This window comes from Corvus hawaiiensis, chromosome 8, assembly GCF_020740725.1.
Source record: "Corvus hawaiiensis isolate bCorHaw1 chromosome 8, bCorHaw1.pri.cur, whole genome shotgun sequence".
In the NCBI taxonomy this organism is placed as follows: Eukaryota; Metazoa; Chordata; class Aves; order Passeriformes; family Corvidae; genus Corvus; species Corvus hawaiiensis.
This window is the reverse complement of record NC_063220.1, coordinates 8,708,780-8,728,121: the sequence shown is the minus strand read 5'-3', so window position 1 is coordinate 8,728,121 and position 19,342 is coordinate 8,708,780. Positions and strand designations below refer to the sequence as shown.

Genomic DNA, 19,342 nt, shown 5'->3' with positions numbered 1-19,342 from the left:
AGGTTATTGGTGCCATACATTATAGATCCACTCATAGATATGGCTGATGTAAATATGAAGGCAATAAGGCAATTATAACTTTTACTTAGGTACTAGGAAAGAGAAATTTATTCTACTCATAGAAAAGCTACTGATTGAGTACAAAAGATATAATTAAAAAACTTTCCTTAAATACACAGAAGATAAATTCCTAACAAAGCACACTGATACAAATCTTAAAAGTGGAGTTAAATATTAGCTCTACTGGCATGCTTGCCACATTTTTGAAAGTGATTTCATTTAATATATATTCTTGTTTTGACTATAAATCTGCTAAAGAACCACCAAGAATAAAAACACTTAAGGCTACCAATGCTATGAAATGAAATAATCTCATAATTCCAATAAACAACAATGCCTAATGTTGGCAGAACTTACATCGCTGAGCTGCTGCGCATTTATTTTGGCTTGAGCAATTTGTGGAGTGCTGGCAACAGAGCTGTACTTCAGCTTGTCTATGCTTTGCCTGTAGTTTACCTAATTTAAGATAAAATTAAAAAACAACAACCAAAAAAAATTTAGTAAAGGAAGAAATGGTCAGACCAGAAAAGGAGAGATTGAATAGACAAAGTTTGTTAGCTAATACTCTGGATAAAGCATTGCTTAAACCATAATAAATTGAGCTGAGGAAAAATGCCAGGATCTCTTGGATGAAATCTGAGTTAATGCTCTCAAAACTTCCTTGTCTGAGGTCACAGTTTTCATCCCACTCTGAAAATGGCTTAATGTATAACCCCTTCCTGTCATACACACAAATTCTTAAAAAGATGCAGTATCAGCTGCAAAACATTGCTATAAAATCCCCCAAATAGTTGGTATAAAATTGATATTCTTAACCATCACCTCGTCCTTTCTTATCTTTATCAGACAAGGAACTTGGTAACTGTCTATGAAGAGGTCTGTCCAGTGTAACACTGCATAAAGCAAATGAACTCTCTTATGCTTTGTCTTTACTGAGTTTTAATGTAATAATTAACCACAGAATTTCCCTGTGTGGTCACAGTTTTGTGTGGATGATGAAAAAAGAAAAATATGTACTTCCAGTACAAAAAAAAGTAATTTTAATGTCAGCCATCAAGAGGACTGGAGCCCACTAAATTACTAACACATTAATATGGTAGTAACAACAAAAAGTTATAAAATAAATATGTTAAAGCCACAGACTATGCATGATAAAAAAAATTATAGTGAAGCTTCCTTTCAAACCTGTTGCTGCAAAAGAACTCATTGCTATGCTACGGAAAAAAATTATGATTTTGTAGGCCCTCATTAATATTCACCATTAATAATCATCATTTTGCAAACATTGCAAATCACATTGCTTAAAACTATTTTCTTAAGAACCTCCTTGCCAGTAAAGTGGAGCATATTTCTAGAGACTTTGAGTTACTAAAACAATTTCAGTGCAAACCTTCTTATCTCAGGTATCCTCACATAAACTTGCTCATTCTGCCAGAATAACAAAAGCTAGGAAAAAAGGCCTGAATTATCTCAAAGGTCCAAAGTGATCAAGGTATTTAAAACAGTGTATTTGCTTCCTCAGAGACAGAGAGAATTTTAATTCCATGGAAGGAGATCCTTTCTTTTTAACTGAAATTGTGTATTTATTGCTACTTGTGATTGCTTAGTGTATGAGAGAGTTGTACTCCTAAAAGAGTTCAGAGTAAGTGTGTTGTTTGGGAGCAGACAAGTCCTGGGACTAATTCAAAATCCCAGATCAGGACTGGTGCATCTGAGTCTCTGTGGCCAGTGGAATTGTGTGTTTCAAACCCTATGAATTGTAGAGTCACTGGAATTGCTGAAATGTTTTTTACATTAATCTTTAAAAACACAGCTCTCTCACACTGTAAGCAATCAAACACTGAATTTTACTGGTTTCAGCTTTTACAAAGTCAAAGCTGACATTACTGCTGTAGTGGCAATAGTTCATCTTAGAGTTGAAGTATATCCAATACTTCCTCAAAAACATCAGGGTTCTCAATTCTAGCTCTTCATGCTACCATCTTTTTTTTGGAAAAGGTGTTTAGCCCCAGATAAATCTCACATAATGTTAATGACCTCTCTAAGGCATGTTGCTCCTGGTTTACTGCAACTCCAGTGTAAAGGCAGGGTATATACACCTTAGGTAGTCAGAAATGCCCTGCAGAGCTGCTGCTCTCTCCCTGTCGATTTTATAAGCCATGCCTGGTGACTGTGCTCCTAACTAAGGCACAGGTTAAGCTGCCAGTGGTACATGAGATCAGTTTTTAATGTTTGTAGGAGGTGAAAGTATAGTCAGCTGTACAGTCTGTCATCCTTCATTTATCTGAAGGACACATACCCACAGCAGTACACAAACCTCCTGACATTGCTCCATCAGTAACTCAAGCCCAGGCACAGAGGGCAGCCCTTTGGCATGGACCACAGGCTGGAGGAAGGTTGTGTGACCAATCAGTTCCCCTTCAAAGGGCAGCACCGATCCTCAGGGATTTCACCAAGGATGAGAGGGCTGTTTTAGTCTCCCTGTCCTTTCAGTGCCTTCAGTGCTTGATGCTGCTGTTGAAGCTGCCCCAGGATGGTGAGACTTTTACAGCACAGAGCTGGGATAGGGCAGAAGTCACTGATTTCACATCACTCTACAATCTATGCTGAACTGAAGCCAACAGGACATGGCACCTCTTTCTACTGCTCTGACCTCTTGACACTGCACTTTTTTGCTTTAACTTTTTTGGCACTGGCTGTTTGCTCCTATAATTAAATCATCATTTGACACATGCAATCTATCACAATCTCTCCTACAGTGAGATGATGGGCTATGCAAATCATAGGGGGAAAAAAAAACCAACATAAAATTATTTACATCTTTCAAAGGGACCAGCTTTCTTGTTGTCTGGTATGAAGGAGTGAGAGTAGCTGGGTAATTGTAGTCAACACCATCGTGCTTGTAATCAGACTTATAGGCTATCTGAAACACAAGGAGAACAAAAAAAAATCATTCCTTTTTTTTTCACCTGTCATTTGTTTGAATAATTATCAGTCAAGAGGAAAGGAGAAACAATAATATTAATATTAAATGCAAGAAACAAAGTAAGTTCAATGTCATGAGTGACAAAGAAAATGAAATTATTTGCATAGTTTAGCCACTAATTGATTCTTTTTCAGCTTCTCAATTAATCCAATGCCAACAGTGGGAGCATTAACTTCCACCTATGACACATCTCTTTTATCTTTCTGCTTAGTTCTCAAGCTTCTTACAGATTTGTAAATAATGTACTTGAAGGAATGGTATGTAATGAAATAGCTTCTTGACTAACCCAGTAAATTAAATTGGAATGCAGAAATCTTCATTAAAGACTGTTTTTTCCAGCACAGGTCTGACCCTGGGGGTGGTGGCAAACAAGCTTCAGCATCCTACTGATGTCAAAGAAAACTGAAGGATCTCAGTATGTTGCCAGATCACTGAAATTTCTTATTTTAACTTCTTCCACACAGTAAGCTATAAAAGAGTACAAAAGGGTTTCCAGAATTTCCCTTCTTCTCAACATACCTATCTGTCAGATCCCCAGTACAGTATGATCTAAAGTTTTCTATCAACTTAATTCTAGAAAAACTGAAAGACAAGTAGGCAACAACCATAAAAGAGTGATTAAAAGGGACTCACATTGCTTGCCAAACTGCCAACTTTCATGGCATGGAGCATCCTTTTGTCCATGCCCATACCCACATAGTGACCCTTCATTTCATTCTGGTAGGTTTCTTTGTACTTAAGCTGTACAAAAAAAAAAAGATATAAATACTCTGAGAAAATATATTCAACTTTTCTACTGAAGAGTTTCAGCTTTTCAGAGTTTCCATATTTTACAGCAGGGAGATAAATTGTTACAGCTGTGGTCTACTAGTGTTACTCCAATACAGGAATTCATTAGTCCAAAACAACCTTGGTACTTTAAAAAATAAAAGCTAAAACCCTCCATGAGTTTCTTGTTCTACAAGATATCATTTACTTGCTCTTTATATCACCTGAATGCCCTACAATGAAGATACATCTGTGTTTTATCAGAAACAAACCCTAGAACAAAGTTCCAGGGAGACAATATTTGTACACTAAGAAATGAACAAAATTGGATTGTTTTGGTGCATCTTTCACCAATCCCAGAGTGAGGGATTTGACAAGAAAAGTTGATCATTCTACCATCTCAACTGTATGGCAAAATATTTACTCCTCTGGGATTTCAGAGAATGGTAAGAGGCAGTATGAAACAAAATTATATTTCATGAGATGCAAGTGGTATAATTATTAACACTGATGATTTTCACACAAGAATTATGTTCCTCTCTGGCATGAATTCTGGTGAGGTATCTTCTGCCTAACTGTCCAGTCAGGAAATGAACATGCACAATGAAATAAGTAATAATTATGGCAGACAACAGTAACAACTAACTGCTACTTCTCTAGATAAGCAGTCCATGGTAAGTAACCTCTCTTCCAAATACCATAATAGTTCTTTTCATAATCCTATATAAAATGAGCCCCAGCTATACATCACGACACACTAGGATAGGTGTTGTACAGACACAGGCTAAAATCAGTTATAATCACCTTTCCAGCACACATTTATCTGACACACACATACACAGTTGACCTGTGATCCCAGCAGCTACCAGGGCAAGCAAGCCACACTCGAGGTACTGAAAACTTACATCACTGGTGAATTTTGAGATCTTGCTCACATTCTTGAATTGTGGAGTATCACAGTAGTTCATGCTGTAGCCTTTGTTGTTTCCAAGATCCTTCTTGTACTCCACCTGACAAAAAATGCACAATGGGAAGCCATGGTAAAACTTTAATCTGCTGTATCAAGTTCCTTCACACAGTTTTTATTAGGCAGACCCACTGTTCAGAGATTTTGATATGTGGTTTTCATCAGATGGCATATGATGAAAATTAATATGAAGAGAATTTTCAGATGCTCATTTCTCATTTTACAGGCAAAAGAAACACAATTTCATCCTCTGCAAAGTATATGAGACAGTGACAGGAGGAAAATTATTAACAAAAACAATGATATACAAAGGAATTCTAAGGTCAGTGTGGAACAAATGAACATGCACAAATGTGCCATGTACCAGGTTCCAGCAAGGCCTCAGCAAGAGCTTTTGTACTCTTACAGTCATTCCTGTTTAAGGAACATGTACTCAGCCTGTAACAGCTGCAGTAAAAGACTGAGAGAGGAGAAGAACTCAGCTTGCTTAGTCGAGGAAATCAAAGGCAGAGACAAGAAAATGATAGATTTGTAAACCTCTCAAAAAAGTAACCATGCAGGGAGAAGAACTTTTTAAACTAAAGGGCAACACTAGCACAAAACACAGTAGCAATAAAGTGGACAGGAATAAATATAGGCTAGAAACTGGAATAGGAGGATTATATGATGCTGTGTCGAACCAGCAGGAGCCAGGAATCGTTGGCCCAGGAGGCCCCTTCCAGCCCTACTTCCAGGGGTTTTTCATTATTGAAGGTTTTATACTTTGACATCTCAAGAGTATAAGTTTTTAAACTGCCATGGGGAAGTTCTAGAAACTCACATTTATTAATAGTTTTATAGCTGATATGACACTATAAATAAATTAATAATTCAGAATCTACTGAGAATTCTCTAAAAATCTTCCCTTGCCAAGCAGAAAAAGAATCAATTATTAGTGACTCATAGTCTTTCACATGATGGAAGAAAACAGAAATCTGCATAATCAGAATGGCATAAATTTTGGCTCTGTTCATGTTATTTTTTCATTATTAGAATAACCTTTGAGACATTCTAAGGTACAGACCCAATTCATTTTTTTGTGATTTGTGATTATTCCTTAATATCATATTAAAAGCACAGTTCAGGTTTGGGGTGGATTTTTTCCAGATTTCTGTTCTTCATGTGGCCAGAACTAGAATCATTCTCCTGGGGTTAATTTCCCACACTTTCATACAGATGATTGGAAAGGCCAGAACACAGCACCTGAAGATGTGTTCTTGATCTTTTCTCTCCAGTTGCTGTGCTACACACAGATGATTTTTGTTATGTACAATGCAGTAAGAACAACATCTTTTTTTCACTTGCAGTCCTTACTCATCAAACAAAAATGTTTGTATGAGCTGCTCCCAAACTTGTTAAGAGATCGATTCAAGCCCTTACCTCGCTGACAAGCTTGTTAACACTTTGGGCTTGTTTAAGGACCAAGTTGTCTTCAGCTGTTAGGGAGTGAAAGTGAGCTGCACCTTTCATCTTGGAAAGATCTTTCTTGTATTTTATCTGAAAAAAAGTAGGGGGAATTATAAAATAGATGTGCACCTTTTCATCACTACTATTTAGACTGGCTTCATGAGTCAGGATAATATCTTCCCTGGGCTTGTTTTGATAGGTAAATGGAACTTGCCAAGTTGAAACACTGTATTTACTTCCTTGAATAACCCAAATATAGCCCCTTAGCCCTTCACAGTCCCTCTCAAGACATTTCACCAGACAGCATTTTTTAATCCATTTTTGACATACATGGAACAGCACTGGTTGTTGTTCATAGCTTGAGCCGATTACTAGCAGATTCTTGGCTGGTGACTGCTTGGAGCTTGTGTGCTCTTCTATTACTGAAGTTAATCCTCAGTACTTTAATTTTAGTCAGAGAATTACAGATAGTCATCTATATATCTAGTCATCACTGTAAACTTTTCCTTTTGTAGAAACTAGCTTTTTTTAAAAGTTGTATCTTTTTGTACTTTCAGGGTGTTTGAAGGAATTATATTTCTCTACCAAAGCAAGATTGAAATAAGGGGTTTCTAAATTTAATTTAGACATTAGGTTATTGACATAAATTGGGCTTGGATGGGCAAAGAGAGATAATACTCATACTGGCCTTGTGCCAAACTTTGTCCAGCAAAACCCCTGTTGGGAATATGTTTCAATATATCTTGCATCCAAGAACTGCTCGTTTTATATGTGTTCAAAAACCAGTAACATAATGTGCAAAATAAATTATTTTACATGAAGTGAAATGCGAAATGTTTGGTTTTTTTTATTTTCCAAATCTACACACAGTTCCTCAGAATTTAAAACTATAAGGCAGGTTGGTAAGTACTGAAGTGTGCAAATGATACTGCCATGAACTAATCCTCTTCTTTATGTATTATAAATTAATAAGGAAACTACTGACCATTAGCTTTCAAAACCCATGAAACTGTGATCTTTGTCTGGAAAGGTTAAATATTTCATGTTTAAACAGGGGATCACTGAGTTTGTCATCAAAGTGGGATTGATCAGAGAGGATTTGAGGTTTTTTATATTCTCTGTGATAAGCTCAGGTAACAGAACATGACTGATCCTTTCACTCCAGTTTACCGCTCATGTCTAGTTCAGGCTAATACAAGCTGAAAGACTCAACCATCTGTTAGCTCCCCAGAAGACAGACTGAGCTCATCAGCTCAGATAGCCCTGTCGGAGACAAGTGTCCACACTACAAAGGTTGTCACTCACAGGAACCCTTCAGAGCAGCCACAGGGTACTGACCCACAGACTGACCTATTTCTTGTCACTGCCAGAAGTGCCCTCCTCAAATAGGAGTGGGGCTCTTTAACGGATGGGCTGGATGCAGGAATCACACACCACCACCTCTTTGCCAATTCTTTCGTTTACCAAACCCAAAAATCCCAATCCAGAAATAAGCCCACTTTTGTAAAGTGACAGTGTCATACTCTATATTTCTTTTCCTCCATATGACTGGCTTTGTGCTAGAGGCATGATACATCAAAATATCAAAACCAGTACAGTTCATTCATCCTCCATTTATGCACTACTGGGAATACCACAGTAGTCCACAGGATGATTAAGGCAGTTGAAGGTTTCATTAATAATACAGGTGCAGATTTGCCAGGAGGGTTAACCTAACAGTAGGGATCCCCATTAGTTGCTACATCCATCTCCTCCCTCATGTAAGTTGGAGCTGTGCCCCCTTCTATTAATGGATATTATTAATCCCCTGAGCCATCCAGTTCCCAGCAATGCAGAAAAATGTCACTTTTGTTTACTTCTCAAGTGCAATTTTAGCATTCTCCTCCCAGGCACTGCTCTGGCAAACTGCTGTTTTCAATTGTTTATGAATTGTATTGATTCAGGTTTCATACTTACATCACTTGCCAATTCATTTGCTTTCTTGGCATTTTGATAAGCTGGAGTGATCATAGCAGGAAAGCTTCCTTTCCCTCTGCGTTCCTCAAACTCGTCCATATATCCCTGAAGAAAATTCAGAGTGTTTACTCATCACACATGAGCAGATGGGGTCATGGGATATTTTACAAAGCCCCACAGTCCTTGTTAGTAGGAAGGTTCATGACTTCTATGAATTTTTTTTTAAATGAAAAAAAAGACCAAAATATAAGAATAAATTGAACTGTTAAATTACCTATGCCTGTGAAACTGCCTGTGCTCCAAGAGAAATTTAGATAGCTATTAGCTGTGGTCAAGATAGCACTCAAGTGTGCAATGATATACAGCCTTCAGATCTCACCCCATTTCTTACAGAGATGATATCTGCTTGCCTCTCTCGTTATCAATACACGTTTCCCTGGAATATTATAAAAATAGCTTATGGTTTGGGTAGCCAGGAGACTTGCTTAAGGCTAAACAAGTTTAACATAGGATCAGCCTTCCACTGTGGTGTTACAGAAGCTGCTTGATCTTTCCCATGGTCATTTTTCACACCATAATTGATCAGAAATAATACTTCTCTTGTGCAGTGATGTATTTTGAAGACGGATTAATAAATGAAGCAGAAATACCTAGATATCAAAATGGCAAACTCCCTAGTGAACAAAATCACAAAATTCCATTTTCCTGATTAAAAAAAGCCCAATTGTTGTGGAAGTAACACCCTTAAGTCTATCTATAGATAAGTTTACGTGTAAATATTTGACAATCTGAAAGCCATTTTGATAGTTTAACAGCAAAACACTGGAGCTTTTTCTTTAAATGGTAATTCACAATAATCATCCAAAGACATCTATGGCGAGATCTGGAGAGAATATGGTGTACAAACAAGGATAAAAACAAGTGAGACATAGTGTAATGTGTCTTCTCTGCAGTACTTTGTAAATCCTCCCTAGTAAAGAGGCAGTTTGAGTGAAAATAGAAGGTGCCATGAATAGAATTCATGTCAAGAATGCCATGGATAGCACAGATAGGAAGGACTACAAATATCTGGGATATCTCTTTTGTGTGTTCTCAAGGCAAAACCATCCATTGCAGGTCTTCTTGTGTACCACCAGTGTCACATGGTAAATAGGTCACACTGTAAGTTTGTGAACAATATGATGCCATAGTTACAATGGCATTAAACAGGAATAGGAAAGAAAAAATATGTTTGATTAATCAGCTGAGTTAGTTTCTTAAAATACCATTAATGAGTCTGAATTCTCCAGACCAACCTGTTCTTTTGCTTCTAACTTTCTTAAATGCATTTTAATATAATTTCTAATGTTGTGCGTATATTAAAAGTTTCAGAAAACTATTTTAGCCTCTCTTGAGGTTTTTAACCATGAACAAAACAGGTGTTCAGCACAGGAATTTTACAGTAAGATTTCTTAAATTGTCTCATGTTTTATATATAAATATGCGTATATATATGTATATCTATATATGTATATATGTATACCTATATATATATATGATGCACGCTCAACTCACTGTTGATGATCTCAACAGTCAGAAATTTAATCCCTTTACCCATGTTAAGTCACAATTTACTCAGAAAGATCCATTAATTTCAGCAACTCTGTGTTATTTGACTAATAATATCAGTATCCAATCTATAAAGATTAAAACTCAAATTGAATTTGAAGTCTGTGACTGAAGTTTCAAACATACTTTCAAAGAAAAAAAACTTAAATTAATTCTAAAACAGAAGCATTCTAATGCTTGGAAATGTAATTAGTGCTTTTTCAAATTCATTTTATTTGTTTATTCCTATTAAAACTTGTAGCAGTTAAAAAGACAGAAACTAATCGAAGGCTTCATTGCTACAATTCTAAACTTATATTCTTCAAGGATGGTTTGCTTTTCCACAGAATACTAGATGTAGATTTGGACAGACGAAGTGAAGAAACGTAAAATACCAAAGGTTTTAGGAAACTGCAGTCCCTGTTCCTCCATTTCTCCAAAGTATATGGACCTACTGAGGAGCAAGACAAAAGCCCCCAAGATTAACCATATCATTTTCTTTATACAAGAACACTATTCAATTCCTTTCAAATTCCCTTCAGCTGCATTCAGTTCTATTTAGCTGTGCTATTTCCCTAACTTAATTGGAATAGAACTTTGGGTGCATTTTGGGAGACCACAAAACCAATTGTATTCCCTTGAAAATGAAACATAAGCAAAACGAATGCCACCGACCAAAACAGAACTAAAGCCTATTTGGTTGCACAAATACAGAACTACAGCTTGTCAGGCTTATAATACCCCTTTTGTAGGAGAGCTGAAATCTAAGAGATTGTGTACCTAAGAGATTCAGTGCTGTTCTCACATATTTAGAGCTGCAAAGCTCCTAAGATTTGTAAAAATACCAGCAGAGAAAGGACACCTAACTATCTGCCAACTTTCTACCATTTCACAACCCTTTCGCTTTTTTCCTTATTCATGGAATGGGAACATTTTCTCAAGAGAACACATTCCAGTGTGATACCTTACAATGCCATAACAGAAACGTAGAATGCATACATGCACCCAGACAGAATTTGCCAAGGTCAGTGTTTACCTTTAGGAATGGCCCTACCATAAGGGTCATGCAGTGACAGTGCAGACACCTTGTTGTCACACCTTTAAGTGCCAATGCCAGACACGTTACACATTAGGAGCACTGTGCTGTTTGCACGCCATCCTTTCCCTTGAGACCTTGTTTTCTCACACAGGAAAACAAAGTGAAAATAGGTGTCACCAGTTTCTAAAGCCTTGAGCAATCAGCTGTAGTAATGATCAACATCAGCAGGGCTATCACTTGGATGTTGCATACCTGTCCATATTGATCTACATTCTCTCTTGCAAAAGCAACATCTGTTCCAGCTGTATGGCTGGCTTTTCCCTTGATCTCTTTTTCGTATCTTTGATGATACTTTACCTAACAGGAAAAAAGGAAACAAATAATCCGGGTGAGTTTAGTCTGGTACACAGATGCTGCACAATAAATAACAACCAATGGCATGCACATGTTGTCAATAAAGGATTGTCAAAATTCCCATTGCCACCAACCTGCACAAGTCAAATATGCCACTTGAAGATGTAAAAACAGAGCCAGTGGTGTACTTTTTAATAATGCACCAGGAACACGGCACTTGCCATTTTAACCCAAACCATTACGTCAGTGTGTTCAGCACCACCTGCTTGACAGTGGCTAATCCCTGATGCTCCAGCAGTTTAAAAAAATAAAACTGATTGTAATTCAAATTCGTGGTTACCACAGAGCACTTTTTTACCACAGGGTCACCTGAACCCCATCAATAAATGGGTTTGTTTCTGAAAGACGCTGATCTCCCCAGTGATAAAGGGAATTTTAGGCAATCAGCCTTCAAGTTTAGACCAAGATTTGCACTACATTTGCTAAAGTCAAAACAATGCCTGTAACCTGATGCTGCCCTTTAATCACCATGTGTGTTTGCTGACAAAAGTGAAGGGTTTTCCACAGATCAAAGGCAAACAAAAACATGTAATTGTTTTAGAGTCAACTGCTTTTGCCTTCAAAATTACAGATCTCTTATTTTCCTCAATGACTCTTAATAGTGTCTTAAATTGACTTCCATTGAGTTTATGTTCTTCCATATGTTCTCTTCTCCAACAAAAAGATCTTTTCTTTCAGTTTCCAATAACAAAGGACAATTAATTGTATATTTTGAAGCAATACTTATGTCCTTTTATGGTGCTTATTAAAGAGTACAGGGGTGTTGTTATTTTGTTATGTTTGGAAAGGAAAAGAAAGGCAATAAAGGTCAGTATGTCATGCTCACGGAATTTCTGCCAGTAAATGTTTTCATTCAAAATTTGTGTGACAATTTAATATTTTCATTACCAAAATAGACCTTGCTTTGAACACTTACATCACTGGCTAATTCATTGGCTCTCTTGGCTATTTGATAAGCTGGAGTGATCATAGCAGGAAAGCTTCCTTTTCCCTTCCGTTCTTCAAAGTCTTCTGTGTATTTCAACTGTAAAATTTCAAGACAGTTTGGGAGCAATGAGATCAAATGTATCTTGATTGCACACATAATCAATCCCTAAAGTAGCAAAGTCAGGCGTTCAATGGCTGTCATGTGCCAAAAGGAAGATGAACCATGAAGTCTGAATCTTTGCAATTTGGTCTTTAGCTACGCTATCACACATCTTCTGCAAGGCCCCTTTGTCTCCTTCAGGGTGTAGGATGAAAACAGTTGTTTAAAGAAAATACTGAAGGTGTCTGCAAGATGCCTGCTCTATTTATGAGGGTCAGGCAGCTTCTTTCCTGATTTTGCATGGCACCCACTTGCTGGGTATGGAACAGAATGGTTCTCCACCTTCAGTTCTGACAGCCTAAAATGACCTCGAACTGAACATGGGCTCAGTAACTGAAGTACTAAACACTTAATGACTAAATGAATCTGCCTTTAAAACTTTAATTTTTCACTTTTCTTTGTGTTCATATTTTAAAGTGATTTATAAATACCCTAAGAACCACTTGCAGAGCCAAAAACAGGTCAATCTATTTTGTTTCACTTACATCACTGGCAAGCTGTGCTCCAGCCTTTGCATGAAGTATATCCGGAGTGTCTACAACAGAGGTGAACTTTGAAACTCTCTCTTCATGTCCACGCTTATATTCTACCTGAAGAGGAAAAATATACATATCCATATTACAAACAATAAGCAGCAGAAATATATTTCCTGTCAGAAGGCTTCAAGAGAAAATGAGCAACAGCATTTGTGACATTTTCCACTGTACAGTCAAGCTATCCATACATTTAAGGCCCAACTTCCTTAAACTGAATACCAGAAGCAGACCGAAATGGACCCAGATAATCAAATTTTCAAAGGATACTTGATTTATGTGAGCCATACATTTGATTAAAATACCATGAGAATAGTCACTACTGTCCCAATATCATACTGCAATGACAACGCATATAGTATTTGCAGAAAACAATGCAATACTTTAAAATAATTTTTATGGGATTTATTTTTACCTATCTTTTTCATGTGAGTTGTTCTTTTTATAAATAAGCAATTTTCTGTGCATAAATTTAAAGCAGCTTGTATATTAATTTATTTCAATTAATTTGATTTCAAATAAGAAAGTGAAAAATATCAAATGTAAATAATTAGATGAATAAAGCCATAATGTTAAAGCAAAGGTAATGAATTAAATTAACATTTCAGTGTGAGTCACAATCTTTTTCAGGTTGTGATAAATTACAGCAAAAGTTGCTACATTTCACAGGAAATATCCCATATGATTGTCTTCCCAGGCCAATAGTTTACTAATCCTGTTTTCTGAATCCTGTTAAAATTTTCTCACTTTATAACAGTACAACAAATAGTCACCATAGTAAATATCAAGTGAGTGGCCTGAACCCAGGATTATCCAAATTCCGAAGTCTAAAATATAATTAAAAACCACTGTGACTTACATTGCTGCTTAGTTGGGTGGCTCTCTTGGCAACCTGATAACCTGGAGTGATCATAGCAGGGAAGCTGCCTTTGCCTCTTCGTGGCTCATATTCTTCTGTATATTGAAACTAGAAAATGAATATGTGTGTTACAGAAGAACCCACTGTAGTTTAATGTGATTCCTCTTTTCATGCCTGCTTCCTAAAGGTGTGTATCACTTTATTTAAAAGATAACAGAATAAAGAACTTATAAGTTGATTAGGTAAAACAATTTCCTCCGTATAACAGAAAACATTTCTCATTCGTATCAATTACCCACTGTTAATTGCCTGTGTTGATTGGGTCACTAACCCATTGTATGGACACAGTCGATCATATTTCAGAAGTGATTTTGACCAGTCATGGAAATACAGTCAATGAAAAGTCTGGTCTGTGGAAAATATGACACATTTACCATCATGGGTTCTGCTCTCCTGAGAGAGAGAGCACTGCCTGCTAGATCAGATCACCTCAGTTTGGTCAGCAGTTGAAGGGCTTCTCAGTTACATAAATATATAAATGTATGATGGCAATAGAACCGTTACATGACTTTAATCACTTACATGACTAAGTGTTGTTTTGACAGAAATAAACGCATCAGTCTCACCATCAGCAACATCTTAACAAAGATCAGAGTGCAGACAAACCCTCCAGATATTCTTCCTGCAAAGCCTGGAGGTGACATCTTACCAAAGGTCGACTTTGATGCATTTGTCCATCTTCAGAATATGATAGACCATGAAAATAAAGTCAAACATCAGTCCACTTACATCACTCAGAGCCTTCTGTGCCTGTGTTATCTTGACCATTTCAGGATCTGGGATTGTTCCTGGGTACCATGATTTTCCTTCCTCATAGGCAGCATAGTAAGCATTCTACAAAACAAAAACTAAATAACTAGCTACCTTCACCCTTGTTTTAACACTCGAACAGCTGATCTGACAGAAAAAAAGGAAACAGCACAGTGTTGTGGAAGTGAAATTCACTCTCTGCAGCACAAGGCCTACATTCCACATCCCTTCAGAATGCCAAGGCAGAACTTGTATAACAAGAACTGACATCAAGATGACAGGATCTAGGATCCTGGAGTGCGACTCAAATAACACCCCCTGGGAATCAGATCGCCTGCTGTGAAGCTCCAGTGCCAGTAGAGAGAAGACACAGAGTATGGCTGTACATGCAGCAGCCCCAACAGCTGACTGTAGACACACTCTTCCTCCCTCACATTCTGATTCTTCTAGCCTAAGCTATAATTGAGCTATTTTGCCTTGAAAAGTTTAGTCAAAGGAGAAGCAAAGGCTTTTTTTAGCATGGAAGTGCTGTGATTAAACCCCTAACATTCAGGACTGCCAGGGCCAATCCTTGGTCTCCTGCAGGCTACTGGCTTGGAAACTCAAGGGATATTTCTTACCTGGGTAGCCAGCTGTTGGGCTTTATAGACACTTTCAATTTCTCTGGACCTTTCATCCCACTGAAAGACCGATTTGAATTGTTCACTTGCTTCTCGATATTTTATCTAAAAAGAAAAAAAGACAATAACTCGTTCTAATAGTTTGTTAATACATACTAACACACCCCACATTTGGAGAAGAATAAGAAGAGAGACAAACAAGGTGACGATTGCATTTAGCCCTAAGCCCAAAACTCTGCTTTCTAGTCCACACCCAGCTTCTACCTAAGATTTCTGCCAGTATAGAGCTGCACATCTGTAAAGGAGTAGCATACAATACCTGAAACCTGGCATGACATTCTGAAAGAATAATTTGATCTTTAGATAATACTTTTGGGGGAAATAATCAATGAGAATTGAAATCCCTGAGAAGTTTCAAGCAGGACATGTCAATGCAGCATTTGACAAAAAAAACCTATTACCAAGTGAACGATATTTTACTCTCCTATTTCCCTGCACACTGTCCACAATGCATCATATCACCGTGAATATGTAAATGACTACTATATTTAGCCCTGGGTCATTATTTTCCTACTGCTACTTTTATCATGATAGCATGTAGAAATCCAACTGAAATCATAGCTCTGTTATACAACTCACACTTCAGATGTAAAAACCCAGAGCAGAAAGCTTAAACTGACTGGACAGAAATGTTACTGAGCACGTGTACCATTATTCCCATTTATAAATTAAGCACAGAGGTGCTGAGAGCTGAATGATTTGCCTGATAACACAGAAATTCTGTAGAGAGAGACCTAAATTTTATCTCTGCATTCCAGTTGACGTCTCAGCGCAAGACTTATGTGAGAACATCATGTTGGGATTGAAGAAACATTCTATTTTCTGCATCAGAAATAGATGTGAAAATGCCAACAAACTTCCATAGTAGCAAGTGAAATCTTTTCCCAAGTTATCATCATTTCATACATTTACTAGAAAAAACCTTTTCTGCTCTCAAAATTTTTACAGAAGTTATCTCCCTTTAAACAGGCAGTGCAGAATCAGCTTCCTTACTACCCCTAGCAATTTTCTCTCTGGAACAGAACCTTATTATGTGATTGAAAAGGACAGAAGGTGTTTTAGGTGTATAAAACAAGGGAAAGTGATCTTTGAGCTATAATTTGTCTGGCTTGTGTACTCACATGTACTGGAAGTATCAGTCTCATATCACTGCCTAAAACCACAAATAGAACCTGCAGTAATCCCAAACTCATTCCTGAGCAGATCCGTCACACACAGTTTTAAGTGTGATAGTCACTGCTTAAACAGTTACAGCCCATGATACTGCAAAAACTGAAGCATAAGAATGCTGTACAAAATTATAATTGATACAGTGTCTGATGAAGGCTATTCATGTGCATCAAGTTTGTACAGCTAATATAGGACAACAGAATGAATTTAGCAAGCTACATTCTAAGAAATACAACTTTCTTTGTTTATTTTAGTGATGGCTAATCACATCAAAACATTGCTTTTCCTATGAAATATATTCACATGGGTAAAGCTATCTTAGAATATAGAAAGATGTGACATTCAAGAAAACAGCATTAGGCAGGGAGATGCGATAGCCGTCGATTACTGGGCGTTCCTGTATTTTTTATTCCGCCAGACTCTTAGAACTGCAAGTTTGAAAATGAGGTGCCTGGATGGAAGCAATGCGGGATATCCAGGGATGGCGCTGGGAACGACGGCGGGCCCTGAGCGCCCCTGGCGGCCGGCCGGGGCACGGCAGCGCCTGCAGGGTGGATGTGCCTCCATCCCCAAAAAACACCCCCAGCAAAACCCTGCTAAGCTCCCCAGACCTGGTGTTTTCCCATCTCGGGGTTGGCGGAAATGCTCGACAAAGTATTTACGGGAACTTTTGCCTGTGTCCCACCTAATAAAATTTATCTGTTGTTTCATATCAGTTTCCGATGAGATCACAAAGCAAGTCAGTTCTTGCTTCCAAAGGTCGTGCAAACCCCCTTAGTCACTAAGTTTACACAGCTCTGGGCAGTTTAGGTGACCTGTGCTTCCGTATAGCTTATCAGATATACAGGTGAGGAGCTCCAATCAACTTTTCCTTCTGAGAGCAGAGGCAAATTCAGATTTAAGCTTTCTTTCACGTGAGTAATCGCATTGAAAAGAATTATGATTCAAACCCAGCTGAGATCTTACTGATCTAAAAGAACACAGGAGGGTAAGTAAAAAGCCCATATTTATACTTACAAAGCAAGAGACATAAATATGTTATCAAAATCCAGAACAAACACATTTGACCCTCAAGTTTCTTACCTCACTTACCACTTCCGACAGTTTTTTTGCATTCATATTTATTGGTGTGTCAAATACACTTGTGAATGCATTGTTTTTTGGGTTGTGCCTAAAAAAGGGAAAGCATAAAGGATATTAGGAATATACCAGACCCCCACCAGAAAGGTTCTCTTTGAGCACTCAAATACACAATACCAGCCTCCACCCCTCTATCCACAACTTTCCCCCCACTCACACAAAGATCTTAGATTACATTCAAGTTATTATTGTATGGAGTAGGTGCCTAGAGCAAAATTAATTTTAATGATCGTCATATCAATGCTGTGTTTCTAATAACAAAAGAGAATAATAGAATAAAAAACAACTGTCATCTCTCCTTTTTCTGCTGACAAATTTGACAGGAATTGATCATTAGAAAATAAAAACTTCCTAGAACAAACCAACTCCAAAATCTGCATTTTATATATTTTCCTTATGATTAGCTCAACCTTTTTAACTCTTAACCACTGATTTGGAAAGCACTGAATTTTGTGGTTGGTTTTAATTTCTTCCTACAATACTGAAATGGACCTTAATTTGTTATCTTTTAACACACTGGCCAAATGAGGAAGCTTTATGCATGCTAAAAAGAGATTCCCATCATTTGTGGTTCATGTAAATCCAAAGATATGCATGAAGGCACTGACAATACCTCATTTCACATCACACGTGGGACAGACTGAGTCCAAATGGTGATCTTCTGTTATATTAAAATGACTGGGTCAATTAAACCTTTGCTTTAGAAAAGAAAGGAAGGAAGAAAAGGAAATACACTTACGCTTGGCAGTAAGGCTTTTTCTCATGGCTAACAAAGTTGTTTACTGTTAACATCATCTTGCATACTTCACAGTGAAAACAGGCTTTATGCCATGTCTGGAAATGCCACAAAAGAGAAACCAAACAGATATGATTTGTATTTCATTATTAATCTGCTAAATTTAAAATCTCAGTATTGATCCTTACCATTCATCTAATGAATTTGGCGATTTTTTTCTTCAGATAGATACGTGTTATTAATTCTTTTCAGTTCTGAACCCAGTTATGAGTAAAAAACTTTTGGAACGGAGAGATTTGCACAGTGTTAGAAGTGCCAATCTGTACATTTATTATAGTCCAAAATGATAAAGAAAGAGAACTGACCTGATCTATACAGTTAATCTTCTCAGCAGGGTAAACCCCATAGCCACATCTAGCACACGGCTGCACATTCATCTTGAAATCCACAGAGTGAAAAATATATAGGTTTATACAAAAGGTTCAAAGAGTATGAAAGTGACTTTTTGGCCCGTGCAAAGCACACTCTAGACACTCCAGTCAAGGCCTTTTGCTGTGGTCAATGGCTCCCATTAAAGCTCTGAATTGAAGTCTGTTGCTCCCTTTGCTGACCTTCTGTTTCAAAGTCAGCTGCAGGCTGGCTTTTAAAGCTGCCAGTTAGTAAGAGCGGTTATTTTGGCAACTGTGTCAGTGCAGAAGGGAGGGTAGCAATATCTTTCTCTAAATAGAAGAATGAACTCACAGAAACTAATCACGTCCATGTGAATGTTAGAGCCCGATCATTTCGTATTTCAGTTTTGCTGTCATAAGCCCAGGATGAAGAGAAAAGTACATACAGCAGCAGCAATTTACTATAGTTTCTTCTCACCCTGATAAACAAGTGACCCCATGGAGGACTATTGCTCCTATTGTATTTAGGAGCAGCCTCATAGCAGAAGGAGGTACCACCAGAGATACAGGCCAGAGATGGGTTTGAAGCTTCCTGGCCCTTGGGTGGATGTAGAAGAAGTTCACTGCCATTGTCCCAGACAAGTCATTAATTTTTTCCCTCAGTGCCAGCTCAGTTTCGCCTTGTATATTATGGTCAGCAGAGCAGAGCACACTC

At 37.6% G+C, this 19,342-nt stretch overlaps 1 protein-coding gene across 1 annotated transcript in view; it reads right to left on the bottom strand.

Moving 5' to 3' along the window:
* Positions 1–18,864, bottom strand: part of LOC125329610 (nebulin related anchoring protein) — a 47,836-nt gene extending 28,972 nt beyond the window's left edge. The window contains exons 1-15 of the mRNA XM_048311790.1: positions 18,604–18,864; positions 18,242–18,336; positions 17,446–17,533; positions 15,133–15,237; positions 14,492–14,596; positions 13,703–13,810; positions 12,796–12,900; positions 12,140–12,247; positions 11,062–11,166; positions 8,184–8,288; positions 6,201–6,317; positions 4,720–4,824; positions 3,680–3,787; positions 2,879–2,983; positions 418–516 (exon numbers count right to left, since the gene is read on the bottom strand). Of these exons, the coding sequence (XP_048167747.1) occupies positions 418–516; positions 2,879–2,983; positions 3,680–3,787; positions 4,720–4,824; positions 6,201–6,317; positions 8,184–8,288; positions 11,062–11,166; positions 12,140–12,247; positions 12,796–12,900; positions 13,703–13,810; positions 14,492–14,596; positions 15,133–15,237; positions 17,446–17,533; positions 18,242–18,336; positions 18,604–18,675 (1,530 nt within the window). The 5' untranslated portion in view covers positions 18,676–18,864. The remainder of the gene's footprint in view (positions 1–417; positions 517–2,878; positions 2,984–3,679; positions 3,788–4,719; positions 4,825–6,200; positions 6,318–8,183; positions 8,289–11,061; positions 11,167–12,139; positions 12,248–12,795; positions 12,901–13,702; positions 13,811–14,491; positions 14,597–15,132; positions 15,238–17,445; positions 17,534–18,241; positions 18,337–18,603) is intronic.
* Positions 18,865–19,342: the final 478 nt, after the last annotated feature.